The 13,502-nt window shown below is 44.2% G+C and overlaps 1 protein-coding gene across 1 annotated transcript; it reads left to right on the forward strand.

Annotated features, from left to right (window-relative positions):
* Nucleotides 1–7: 7 nt before the first annotated feature.
* Nucleotides 8–1,349, forward strand: RXFP3 (relaxin/insulin-like family peptide receptor 3). Its single transcript, XM_009318459.1, has one exon. It carries the CDS (start codon nucleotides 57–59, stop codon nucleotides 1,347–1,349), a length of 1,293 nt encoding a protein of 430 aa, XP_009316734.1. The 5' UTR covers nucleotides 8–56.
* The last annotated feature ends 12,153 nt before the right edge of the window (nucleotides 1,350–13,502 follow it).

Raw genomic sequence — 13,502 nt, forward strand, 5'->3', positions numbered from 1 at the left:
TCTAGCATGGGGTGGGCGAGCCCTGCGAGCGCGGTGCTTGCTTGCCAGCCGCCGGCATGAAGGAAGGAGCGGCCTGGGAGTCCTGGGACGCGCCGCTGGCTTTCCTGAAGGACACCCAGATGGGCAACAGGAGCAACGTGTCCTTCCTGCAGCTCTTTAAGAACATCGACTCGGAGCGAGCCGACGGGATGCAGGGGGACAGCTCCGACATAGTGCGGATTGTCATCTCCCTGGTGTACTCCGTGGTGTGCGCCCTGGGGCTGGTGGGCAACCTGCTGGTGCTCTACCTGATGAAAAGCAAACAAGGCTGGAGGAAGTCCTCCATCAACCTCTTTGTGACCAGCCTGGCTGTGACTGACTTCCAGTTTGTGCTGACCATGCCCTTCTGGGCGGTGGAGAACGCACTGGACTTCAACTGGCTCTTTGGCAAGGCAATGTGTAAGATTGTCTCATATGTGACAGCCATGAATATGTATGCCAGTGTCTTCTTTCTCACTGCCATGAGTGTGGCTCGATATCACTCTGTGGCTTCAGCCTTGAAGAATCAGCGGCGAGGTGACCCACTGGGTGGCTGCTGCTCTGCCAAGTGGCTTTGTGCACTCATCTGGCTGTCAGCTATCCTGGCTTCCCTGCCTCACGCCATTTTTTCCACCACTGCCACCGTCTTTGATCAAGTGCTCTGCCTCATCAAGTTCCCCGAGGGCCGAGACAGCAATGCCCAGTTCTGGCTGGGTCTGTACCACATCCAGAAGGTGCTGCTGGGCTTTGTGGTGCCGCTGGCCATCATCAGCCTCTGCTACTTGCTCCTGGTGCGCTTCATCAGTGACAAGCATATTGGCAGCACCTGTAGTGGCCCCAGCACAAAGCGCCGCTCCAAAGTGACTAGGTCAGTGTCCATCGTGGTGCTGTCTTTCTTCTTGTGCTGGCTGCCTAACCAAGCGCTCACAATGTGGGGCATCCTCATCAAACTCAACGTGGTGCACTTCAGTACTGAGTACTTCCTCTCCCAAGTGTACCTCTTCCCCATCAGCGTGTGCCTGGCACACTCCAACAGCTGCCTCAACCCCATCCTCTACTGCCTCATGCGCAGGGAGTTTCGCAAGGCACTGAAGAGCCTCCTCTGGAGGATCACCTCACCTTCCCTCACCACCATGCGCCCTTTCACTGACACCACCAAGCCCGAGCAGGAGGAGCAGGCCTTACACGCCTTGGTGCCTGTCCACCCCATCACTGCTTCTTCCCCTGCTGCAACTGTCCAGCCAGAGGTGGCCTACTACCCCCCTGGGGTGGTGATGTACAGCAGCCGCTGTGACCTGCTGCCTGCTAGCTCCACGGAGCAGCGCTGCTGAGATGGGCAGGGGGCTCTGGGGAGTGGGACTGTGGGGTGTGTGCAAGATGTGGCCCTGGGATATTGCATGCCTGGTAGGGGCAAGGGGAGGAGGGATGGGTAAAGGAGGGCTTCTGTGTGAGAGATGCTCTTTTGGGGTTGTGTCTGCTCTCAGAAGCTTGTTGATGGAAATTGTCTTGAAAATGTGCCCCAGCCTGGAGAACAGGAATAGGAGGAGGCAGTGGTGGAGCACTGGGGATTGGGGTGTCTCTAGGAGATGCTTTTTAGTGCTCATACCTTTTCTGGGAAAGACGAACTGGGGACGGTGACGGGACTCCATCCAGGGACAATGCAGGATGTTCAGGGCACCATAGGGAGGAAAGGGGCTGGATGGGGTGGAGCGAGGCTGGGAGGCCTCAGCTGGGTCCCCCCAACCTGGAGATGCAAGCAGCAAGGGGCCAGCAGCCCTCCCACCCCTGTGTGTGTGTTTGTGGCAGGGGGAGGGAGCTGGGCTGCTTTCTCACTGCTGCATGGCATTGTAAATGATGCCAGCCTGGCTGTGGTCACTGCTCCCTGGGCTCCAGTGAGGGCACAGGGATCAGGCAGCCTATGTCCTATTTCGTATCTGCCCTGCTGGGAATAGCCAGGACAAGTGGGTACAAGGCTCTTGCTTGTTCAGGCTTGGCCCCTTTCCCTTCTCTTAGGGACCCAGGAAAGAGAGGGGACAAGGAGTACTGTGCTCCCCTCCAGATCTGTGTAGGATCTGCTTTTCCAGCTCCCCCCATCCCCTGTGCTGCTGCCAGGATATAGAGCAACCCAGACAGCCAAGGAGAAACCCAAGGACAGGACTTGCGGCTTCATGGTGAGGTGTTGCTTTGCCTGGGTTTGGAGGGGAGGGTGTGAGCTCCCCGACACTCTGTTCCCCAGCCTCTCTCCAGGCTGCTGGGGAGGAAACCCACAGCCCGAAGGAGTGTGTGGCAAGGCAGGCGTCTCTCCCAGGGCACTGAGGCTGTAGGCTTTGTTCTTGCTGTGCTTCAGACTGTTTGTATTCCACTCCAGGAAATCAACACAACTGTAAATAAAAAAAGGGAAAAAGAAACAAATCACAGCCACTTCAAGCTGCTTGGTCTGGGATACTTCTGGCTTCAGCTAAAACCAAGCGCAAAGGTTTTTGTTCTGCTAATTTGTTAAGGGTCTGCACTGATACTTGCCAGTGTTTCAATCAACTCTAGTTCAATTCCTCTGGTGTGAGCAGCCCTAGAGCCTGCAGTTCAGTGCTCTCACACCCTGGAGAAGGGCAGGGACAATGCCTGTCCCAGCCTGTGTTCCAGAGAAACATCTGGGAAATAATTTGATGTTGATCTGAAATGAACTTTTAAGGGCATGAAAAAAGTGTAATTTTAAGCTGTGAAACTTTTTATGGTAAGGTTGTATATTTACTTTTTAAAATATTTTTTTTAAATTATGAGGAAAAAATAATTTAGAACTGAAAGGTCAAAATATTTCTTTTAAAAGATGGAAAAATGCAACAGTTCTGGTTTTGTTGTCAAACACAAGTTTGTTAATCTCCAATACTGCATATGAGATGAATATATAAATACAATATTCAAAAGCCCTCTCTATTTCCAGCCCCTTCCTCTGCAGCCTAACTCCAACATCTCTCTGACTCTGCTAAAAAAGCATTTCTGCAGAGGGTTTTTTGTCACTTCTAAGTACTGATGTGGAGCAAACTTGCTATTTCTGTCCAGAAAAAATTGTAGTCCTGTTAGTGGCAGTTATGCTTTGCAGACTCTATTAGTTTTACTGTACATGTCAGTAACTCCTGTTGTAAAATTCAGGTTTGGTCTGGCAGCAGCTGGTTCTGCTACTTGCAAGGAGAAGCTCTTGTTCTGTTTTTTCAAGGCAGAAGAGACTTCTGCTACAGCCTTGGGTGCTTGCTAACTGGGAAGATACAGGTGCCTGGAGAAGAACAGCAGAAGTGAGCTGGCAGCTGATGGACATACTTATACAGATGCAAAGACTTTGAAGAAATCGGATATATCCACAGAAGAACTTGAGCATCTAAGTACTGTACAACTGCCCCTCTAAGTTCCTAAACCCTGACTTGGCTGCCAGTTGAAGTCTGTAGGTACTTAAAGTTTTTTCTAGTAAAATTTTTGTGCCTAGAAGTCTGCTCCTGAGCATGCCTAAATCTGCTTAAATGTGTAGCATTTATCTCTGTACTTCATGGGGATCTCTCAGTCAGGACTGGCCACAGTGTGTATCCTAAGTGAGGGAGGCAGCTCAGCATCCCAACACAGAACACCCTATGCCAGGGCACACTAAGTTAGAAGGGACTGTAAACTTAACACATTCCCCCCATCCCTTTGCATCTATGTCTAGATATGCTTCTCCTGTTCCACCTTCAATGCATGTGCAGATTATGCTCCTTCCTCTTCCCTTTTGAAACACTAAATAAGTGGGCAGAGCTTTTGCCCGCAGCCTGGGTAACTCAGCTTCCCCCCTTCCACATACCTGGGGGACGACTGAATCTCTGGGTTACTCTGTGAACGTATTCAAATGCTCTGGTTTGACACAGTTACCTGTTTGGTCACCGTTGCTGGATCATAAAGGGAAAGCAAGCCCTTGAATGTTATTTGCAGCATAGTGGTTAGGGTGTAATCCCCAAAAGGAAGTGCCAAGATTTTTTTCCTTGTAAATACAGAAGAGAAATTGGATCCAGGTCTGGATTCTAGGTCTCCCCTTTCCAAGAACAATGACTAACTTTCTCCCAGGTCTTGGTTCAATCAAAGTTTAAGTATGCCATGCAAGAGCCTGAGAGCTTTCTAGACCTATAAATCTAGCAGCCTAATGTGGCAAAGGATTTGCAAGAAATGCATTTGAGTTTCGCCTGTTCTGGGAGAAAGCCCTAATGCCTGTGCTAGCAGATGAAGAAAGCTACACTGTTGTGTGAGAAAATGATACCATGAACACTTAACTCCAGAGGTCAGAGAGATCTAACTGTGTCTCTACAGGCCAGGAGAAAGTATCTAAATTAAGAAGAGGGGATGCATCTCAAAGCCAGACTCTCCTCTTGGTGTTTGCCTTTGAACAGCATAATTTCTTGCTTGGCTTGCTGGGATTTTAATCCCTATCCTGATGCTTAAGTGTTGTTGTGCATTACATAAAAACCTATCCAGGTGTCAAAAGCATAACTATGAATTTCAGTAGATAGCAAATTGCCTAAAAGACATCCTCTGCAGTGCTCAGCATGACAAAACCCATGTGCTTTTGTGGATGTCAATGTAGACATAATTTTATGCCAGCAAAACAACACAGTAAAATAGGTGTTGTTCAGAACAACCCAGAGTTAGCCCAGAATACTAGCAAAATACCATGCTCAGAGGAAGCCCCAGGTATCTGATCACTAAAGACATAAAAACATTACATTTGGGAAATCACCCAAATAGGAAAATACCTTGGGTGTGTAGAGACTGGACTATGGACTTAGAGGGCAGCTCTCTCTTGAGACACTGATCCACCAGGTGTAGGTCATGAATCTGCTGTTCAAAAGAGGCACAACCCATCCACAACTGGCCAAATGTTGGTTTAGGCCTGACCGGCAGTTCAGGCTGTGCAGGTCAGTGTGTGTCCAGCATGGTCAAAGAGCACTGCTCTAGGTGTGCATGAGCGGAGAGAAATTTTGCTTCACATGTGCTGTGAGTCCCAACTATCAGTGCATGAAATCTGGGCTCTGTGTTGCACTGGCAGGAGCACCAGCCTGGGCATTGCAAGGAAGGGGCAGTTGCTCTGAGCGTGCACGCAGCATCAGGCGTGTCGCCTGAGTAGAGGGTCTTTCCAGCTCCAGCTTTGAGACTATGTGTTAACAACAAATCCTACTGGGTATCCGGGGGTTTCCTAAGTAATCAGTACAACACTTTTCAAAAACACTCCTGTTTCCTCCAAATGTTCATGTCTTCATTTGTAACAATCGCCTTTAATGGACTAAAATAAACACAGCTGAAGGATACAAAACAATACTTACAGAGTGCTTTACGAGACTTTTGTGACCGGTTTCCTCCTGTTGGAGATTCCTGGTGGGGTGCTGGCAGAGAGGTGCACAATGCTACAGAGTGATAGGGACCTGAAGGTGCAGGCTGACATCTAGTGACAAACTGAAAGAACCTTTAAAGCCCAGATATTCTCATTAGGCGTTGACTTTGATTGCCTAACTACTTTTAAATATCTTCCCCGCTCAAATAACTAAGCTGTTAATGTAATAACAACCTCCAATTGCATTTCCAGGTTTCCCTTTAAAATGCTTCTCCAGTAGAAATATTTCTTCACTTTCTCTTTGAGTTATTTTGGCACTCACTTTAGCAGTAAAAAAATTCCAGTCCCCTTAATTCCCATTCATGGCTGTCTGCTTTAAAACTTGATTATTCAATTGAGTGCCTGCGCAGGAGCTCTGATCTAATCAGTATCCCTGAGCTTGAGCAGGCATAGGTATGGGTGCGGTGCAACTCAAGGACATTAGATTGGGAGCTTGGATCTCCAATTTTTAGTGAGGGTTATTTCTCTCCTTCTTCAAAAGAGAATTCTGATTAATCTATTCAGAAGGGGTTATTGAAAATACCTTTTTATCATGATTAAGCAGTTATAAGAATCTCCTCCAGGTACATTCTCAGCGCCAGTCAGTGCAGCAGTGGTTGAGACAAAGTCTGCAAGAAAAGGCTGGGCAGCCAGTTAACTTGTTCCTTTGCTAAGGCGCAGCTGGTAACATGCCTTAGGCGTGTTCCCTAGTTGCAGGGAGTTGTTTTCCTTAGAACCGGCTCTTTCAAATCCTACACATACGTGCAGGTTTCCCAGCCTATGTTTGTGCACAGCCTCAGTCCTTCCCAAAATCTTAACTGTAAAATACAGACTCACAGGATGCCTGAGCAAATTGGGCCAAAAAAACACCTGGAGACAGAAAAAATTTATTCAGGAAAGCTTGACCTACCTGCTTGGGGAGTGTTATCAGAAAGTTAAGGTGACTGACTGCAGACTATTCAGTGTGGGAAATAACAAAATAAAGGTAGCTCACTCAGATATTAACTCTCTCCCTCACTCATCCATTCTTTGGGACAATGAGATACTGTTTCTCCAAGGACCTGTGTTGTTCCTTGCACAGACCGACTGGATGAGTACACTCATAGCACAATGATCAAATTAACTATTCAACACTGACTTCTAGCATTGTTGTTCAATGAACCTTTCCACTTTCATTCAGAAGTCACACCTGACATAATGTTGGATAAAACTGGAATCTTGTGGAAAGATTACCTCTTCCTCTCTGTAGTTGTGAAAAAGTCTTTGATCAGGTTAGACAAGAAGTCTGAAAATCAAATACCTTCAATTTTCTTTTCAGGCCAAATCCTAAAACTGAGATAATAAAGTTGTTATCAATCCATAGCTACCAGCAACTAGCCCAGAGTCTAGATGATGGGGAAATCATGTCTGACCAAGCTGGTAACCTTCTATGATGAGATAACTGGCTTGGTGGGTGAAGGGAGAGCAGTGGATGTTGCATATCTTGACTTAAATAAGGTTTTGATGCTCTCTCCCATGACATCCCCATAGACAAACCAATAAAGTATGGACCAGATAAGTGGAAAGTGAGCTGGATTGAAACTGGCTGAACTGCCAGGCTTGAAGGGTTGTGATCAGCAGCACAAAGTCCAGCCGGAGGCGTGGTGGTGTGCTCCCCTGTTTTATATCAATAAAATATATTGTTGCTTCTCTTTTGCAAGTGAAGTACATCACTCTTTCTGTGACAGGAGGGCAGTGACAAGTGGTGTGCCCCAGAGATCAATACTGAGGCCAGTCCTGTTCAACATCTTCATTAATGAGCTGGATGATGGGACAGAGTGCACCCCAGCTGTTTGCAAATGATACAAAAGCGGGAGGAGTGGCTGATACACCAGAGGGTTGGGCCACCATTCAGAGAATCCTTGATGGGCTGGAGAAATGGGCTGACAGGAACCCCAGGCAGTTCAACACAGGGAAATGCAGAGTTCTGCGCCTGGGGGCGGATAACCCCCAGCACCAGTACAGGCTGTGGGCTGATCAACTGGAAAGCAGCTTTGCAGAGAAGGACCTGGGGATCCTGGTGGACAAGTTGAGCATGAGACAGCAACATGCCCTTGCAGCAAAGGCAGCCAACAGCATCCTGGGCTGCAGTGCTAGCAGATCAAGGGAGGTGATTCTTCCCCTCTACTCAACCTGGTGAGGCCACATTTGGGATGCTGTATCCAGTTCTGTGCTCCCCAGTGCAAGAGAGAGATGAACTTACTGGAGAGGCTCCAGTACGGTGTAGGGTTTGGAGCATCTACCATGTGAGGAGAGGCTGGCAGACCTGGGGTTGTTCAGCCTGGACCTGAGAAGGCTCAGGGGGATCTTGTCAATGTGTGTAAATACCTGATGGAGGTGGAGGTTAAAGAAGCTGGAACCAGACTCTTCTCAGTGTTGTCCAGGGAATGGACAAGATGCAACAGGCACAAACTGAAATTCAATAAATTTTATTTAAATGGAAGAAAAAAAACCCTTGTTTATGGTGAGTGTGGTCAAGCACTGGGACAGGTTGCCCAGAGATGTTGTGGAGTCTGCATCTTTGGAGATACTCCGAATCTGAGTGGACACAGCATGACCAGCCTGCTTTAGCAACTCTGCGTTAAGCAGCAGGATTGGACTAGGCCATCTCCACTGGCCACCCCAACTATTCTGTGCTTCTGTGTGATTCTATGATGGCAAATAAATTGCTATGAATACATCTTTGTTCCAATACAGTAGAATTGGAACAAATTCTTCCTTGGAATAAATGTCTTCCTTGACATTTATTCTGAAAAACCTCTAAAAATTTTATGCCCTCAAATCATCTCCCACTGTATATTTCAGATCATCTATTATATGTTTATGGTCATAAACAGATTTCAAAAATGTTTTTACTACTTTTTATTTCTGCTGAAACAGCTGAGGGGGGTCAGAGGAAATATACTCTTCCTTTTGCCCATCAAAAGGCATTTCCTGCCGAACTCCAGTCCCTTATTCATAGGTAAATCCAGTGATGCATATAGAGGTAGAGAGCTCCCCATGAGCTCCTGAACTGAAGGTAACAGGGATCCTATAGCACTGTATTAAATAACTGCTCAACCTGTACAGCTGATCATAAATAGCGAAAAGAAGAATCTAGTCTGAATTTCAGATGTGGGATTACATTTTCAGAGACGTAGACTGAAATCTTGAATTTTAAGCACACTTGATATAAAGTAATTCCAAGTAAAATATTACAAAAAACAAAATTCCTGTTCAGAAAAGAACACCACCCTTTGAAAAGGTGCCATCTCTCTCTCAGAGATAACCATAGTTTTAACAACTGTTTTATTGCCATGTTTTGCAATGTTATGGCAATCTAACAATATTTGAGGTATATTTTTAAAAGTCTGCTTACTGGGATTGGGTGTTACGTTGGAATTTCAGTGCTTATTAAAGAAACAAGTACTTCAGCCCTTAAAATTCCTGGAATCCGATAACTTGCAAATTGTATTGTGAGATGGCATTTCTTTTTAAAAAAAAATCAGATCTGAATTTTAACAGGCAAAACAAATTATTTGAGATACATGTGCGCTTATATGGTGATCTGCCAGCCATGCAACTCCAGGCTAGTGCTCCCAGCCTTTAACAAAAGGCATCTCTGCCAGAACTTTTTCCTTTCCCTCATGCCACTCCTTACACCCCGCAGTTCTGCTATTTTCCCCTCTCCTCCTCAGCGCCTAATGAGCAGAGGGGCCCTGAAAACAGAGGTGTCAAAGAGCCTGATGCTGCCTATTGTCCTCTCTATGTGCTGTGACCACTGTCCCTGCCTCCCGATGCACTTTACCTGTTGGGAACCAATGCAACAAAAATTCATCTGCCAAACAAATGGGGGGACAGCTGCACTACAGGGTTGACTCTTGGCATTAGCACTGAAGGTTTCAAAGGCCAGATTCTACCATGAGTTTGGTGCTAAGCATGTCCTCGGTGGGCTCCTACCACCACGTGTCCATATGGCAGTGTCTTCATTGGCATTACACAGCTGGGTTACAGCGAGTAGAAAGCAACTTCCCTTTGTTGTCTATGCACGAAAAAAGAGAACTGAACTGCAGCAGTGCATCACTACAAGGAAACTTCAGAGTAAGATGAAACAGAGAGGGATAGGATTGGGGTTAGAAAGTGATGCAAGGAAAGGCAGGCAGCTACCACGCCCTGAATAAGTGCTATAATGTCATTGAACACCGGGGGGCAACCAAGCACCCAGCCTTCGGGGAGGAAAGTACTTCATCCTCAGAAAGACAGCAGCCCCATTCCCTCTCCTTGGAGCAGACATAGCCTTTGATAATTATCCTTTCAAAAAGCAATCAATTTTTTAGAAAAGGTCACAGATATCTCTCCCTGAAAATAACAGGCAGGATCTGCTTATCTGAGTCTACTGTGCAATCCAGAGTGGAAAGCACTGAATTTTGTTTTCCCAATACTGCAAGCTCTTACCTGGAGCCACGCAAAGCAATACTCTGGTTTGATGCCTCTGCACGATGTGAAGTCATTATCTTTAATACACAGGTAAAATATTAATACATGAGGAGGTAAAAAGTTCATTTCCAAGAAGAAACTTTAGGAAATACAACTGATTAACACACCTTGCATACCTAAAGGAGCAATGTATGAAACTGAATACACCACAGAAGGCAACAGAATTACAAATCACTTTTCACGGTTTAGTCTTGGACAAGTGGCCCCAAACATTTGCTGCTTAAATAAACAAAGAAGGAGCAGCTAGGGAATAAGAAATGAATGCTGGAAACTTAGAGGGAAAAGTTTTGTTTTATAGATCATTTTTTATAGCTTTATCATGCCAAAAATCATTTGAAGACATTTTACAGCAGATACTTCCACCCTTTTCCTCCATGAAGCAATCTCTCTACAGTTCAGAAATACCAAATGTCATCATTGCCACATCTCCTACTTACACTATTCTCCCTATTTTTTGACATGCTGCAGGGACTGGTACCGATTCATAGGCACCGATGCTAAAGCTGTGAGTTCTGCCAAGGCAAAGACATTTGTGATTAGTCCTGACTCGTGTACTTTATCTGGAAGAATAGTGTCTCCCACAAACCATCCGAGTTGCTTGTTTTCAAGGAAGTCAAAGAAATTTAATGAGATCACTGTGAAAGGCAGAATGAACATTGGAAAAAAACCCAACTGTGATGTTACTAACACTGCAAGTCCTCTAAACAAGAGAACAAAAATTTCCTTGAATGGTTTGCTTGCATGAGATGCCTGCTTGTTAAATGGGAATAAGTGGCAGGCATTCATAAGAGAAAGAAAAAGTGTCATGAAGATAAGGTGGCAGATTTGTTTCCTGCCTCATTTCATTCAGCCATGACTAGTTCTGTTAAAGTGGGAGGGAGGAGGGGTTGGTTACCTCAAGACATCTCGTCTTCATCTAAAAGTATCATTTGCATGAACACGATATAGAGAAGATCTTTATTTATTTGATTTTATATATATGGAAATAAAACCAGAAGAGAAAGTTCAGACCCAGGGTACTTCTAACTTTGAAACTCACATCATTGCACTAAAAGCTGATATTAAGTACAATAACTGATCATATTGATAACTCAAATCCTGAACTAATGTAAAAGGACAGAAAAGGTGGAACTTCTTAAATTAGTAGCACCACAGTACAGTTCTTCAATGCCTTTAATATTTTTAACATTTTAGTATTTCTATTGCTGAAAGATGTACTTATTTTATCCCTTCTCATGGATTAGTAACATTTTACGTTTTTTTCAGTAACACCTGAAATACATTTTCGACTTCAGAATGAGCACCATCATAATTTTTCTGTTTTAAACACCTTTTTTCAAATTGTACATAGTTTTTTGTCTGCTTGCTATTTTTGATGAAGACCCATTAAGAAAGATACTATTTTGAAGTCTTAGAAACAAGTTTAGGAAGTTTTTATGAAGAGATTTCCAAAGAAAAACTGACTCTATTCTGTTCTGTGTTCTGTAGCATGCAGTGACTTTTAACAGGAAAGATCACAAGAAAGATGATAAAATGAGTTCTTGAAACAGTTTTCTCTGAATAAATTTGTAAATAAAAGCATTGATATTTGTGATGGTCACATCTCTCTCCTGTCTGCAGGTTCACAATTCTTGTTATGTTGCTACAGATCTACAGTCACGCCACAAGCCTGAATCAATGCCAGCTTTCTCTTTGTGTAACAGAGGAGAGAGAGCACTGGCCATTCAAATTTTAATGTTCTGATGGCGTTAAACCTTCAAAGAAAATATTGACAAAGACATAGGTAAACATTGCAAAGTCCTTTCCCAGCCTCACACTGGAATCGGAGCTTTATGTCCTCAGCTCCTGGAGCACGGGTTTACGTGGTACTTCAAGTCCTGCAGTCCTATAAAACCAGATCACCTCCTCCTTTCTCTGTTTTTATGGCTCCACAGAAGCCTCGCTCTTCCCTTAAAAGTTCCTCCTCCCAGGAGATATTGAGTTAATGGAAGTTAGTGATGTTAACAATGGCATAAAGCAAATTGAGAAGACAACCATCCTTCATTTTCTGGCCTTCTCCTGTTTGTCCCAGTTGAGACCCTTGTAGTCCAGCCATCTCAGTACCTACAAAGTGTTTCAAGCACAGTCCAGGGGCTCAGTCTTCCAAGCTTTTCTCTTCCATGAGTGTGACATAAGGGGGATTCATGAAGAGCCACAAATTGAAAGAAACCATAAAATGTGGCTTTTTCATACGGCAGGATGAAGGAACTGTGAAGAAAGGTAAGGTTTGCCATGCACTGAGCCCCGTTCTGGGTCTACAATGGAGACACAATCATCAACAAGAAAAGGTAGCTGAGGCTGCCATGGACTTGTTATAATTAATAAAAGTTTGCCTAAGGGAAAATTGTTTTTCCTGAGAATAAATGACTTACTCTGCTCTTGAAAACATACAAAAAGGATGAAGTTGGTGCATCTCCGCAAAGGCACCTTATGTGCAAATCTAACCATTTATTTGTGGTGGTGTCAGCTGGCATCATGCAGAGCTTCTAAGAGCTGATCAGCTCAACAGTGCATTTGACTGGACAGTGTTGATTACACATGTGCAACATTTTAAAACAAACAAACAAACACCATACCTGGCAACAGTCTCTTTGTGTCACTGTTCATTACCAATATTGCATTAGCAGATGGCTTCATGTGGCTTAGCATATAACATAGCAAATGGATATGACAGTTTTCAGGACAGACGAAGCACAACATAAATACAGCATATCACTTTCACAAACACAGGATTTTCAAAACTCTGGCAATATTATAAAAATAAGCTTCATATGCAATTAAATACAAATAACTGGACTTACAGTATTGTACAGTATTTACTGTAGAATAATTCTTGATAGTGCTTTGCAGAGCTGAATTTATTTACAATAGTCTATAAAGAGCAAATACCATTTCACTCAAAGCTAGATGCGTGAAGGAAAATAGAGAAAAGAGAGATGCTTCTTTAAGCTAAATACTGTCATATCCAATGTCAAAATTTAAGTGGCTTACAACCATTCATAAAATTCTTGTTTTGGCGAAGTTTGTTTTTTCAGTTACAGTATCAAAGAGGCCAGCTTTTTAAGAAGGAAGAAATGGCAGCTGTTTCCCATAGATGGATTGTTTAGGTGCCTACACATGGATTTGCAGAGCAGTTTTAGGCAGACTTTCATGACAAGCTCAGTCAGTACTTTCATTTCATTCATGCAGAAGCAGCAGGATCCAGTATAAAATAATTACTTTACAGTTATGTTTTTAAACAATAGGCTTCAATCTTTTTTATATTCCAATCATCTTTCACACCCAAATCTGCTTTTGAGTGTAGCTGGGAATTAACTGATCCAATTTAACAGTACTACTAGTCAAAACACAATTGCACCCCGCATGGCCTCTGACACCTGTTCGATCCTCCTGCAGCTTTTGACTACCAGAGGGAATAGCCCCCACTTTAAGATACTTGAAAAACAAGGCAAAGAACAACCTTCTTCCTAACTCTGTCTGCTTTTATTTCTTCTTGAATTTATCACATACTTTGTCTATTAACTTCCACAAATTGGTAATGAGGAGTTTT

This window comes from Pygoscelis adeliae, unplaced genomic scaffold (genome assembly GCF_000699105.1).
Source record: "Pygoscelis adeliae isolate BGI_AS28 unplaced genomic scaffold, ASM69910v1 Scaffold272, whole genome shotgun sequence".
NCBI lineage: Eukaryota > Metazoa > Chordata > Aves > Sphenisciformes > Spheniscidae > Pygoscelis > Pygoscelis adeliae.

Bases quoted from the DNA above. Each gene is read 5' to 3' on its own strand.
- RXFP3 (XM_009318459.1), top strand. From the start codon at position 57: ATGAAGGAAGGAGCGGCCTGGGAGTCCTGGGACGCGCCGCTGGCTTTC.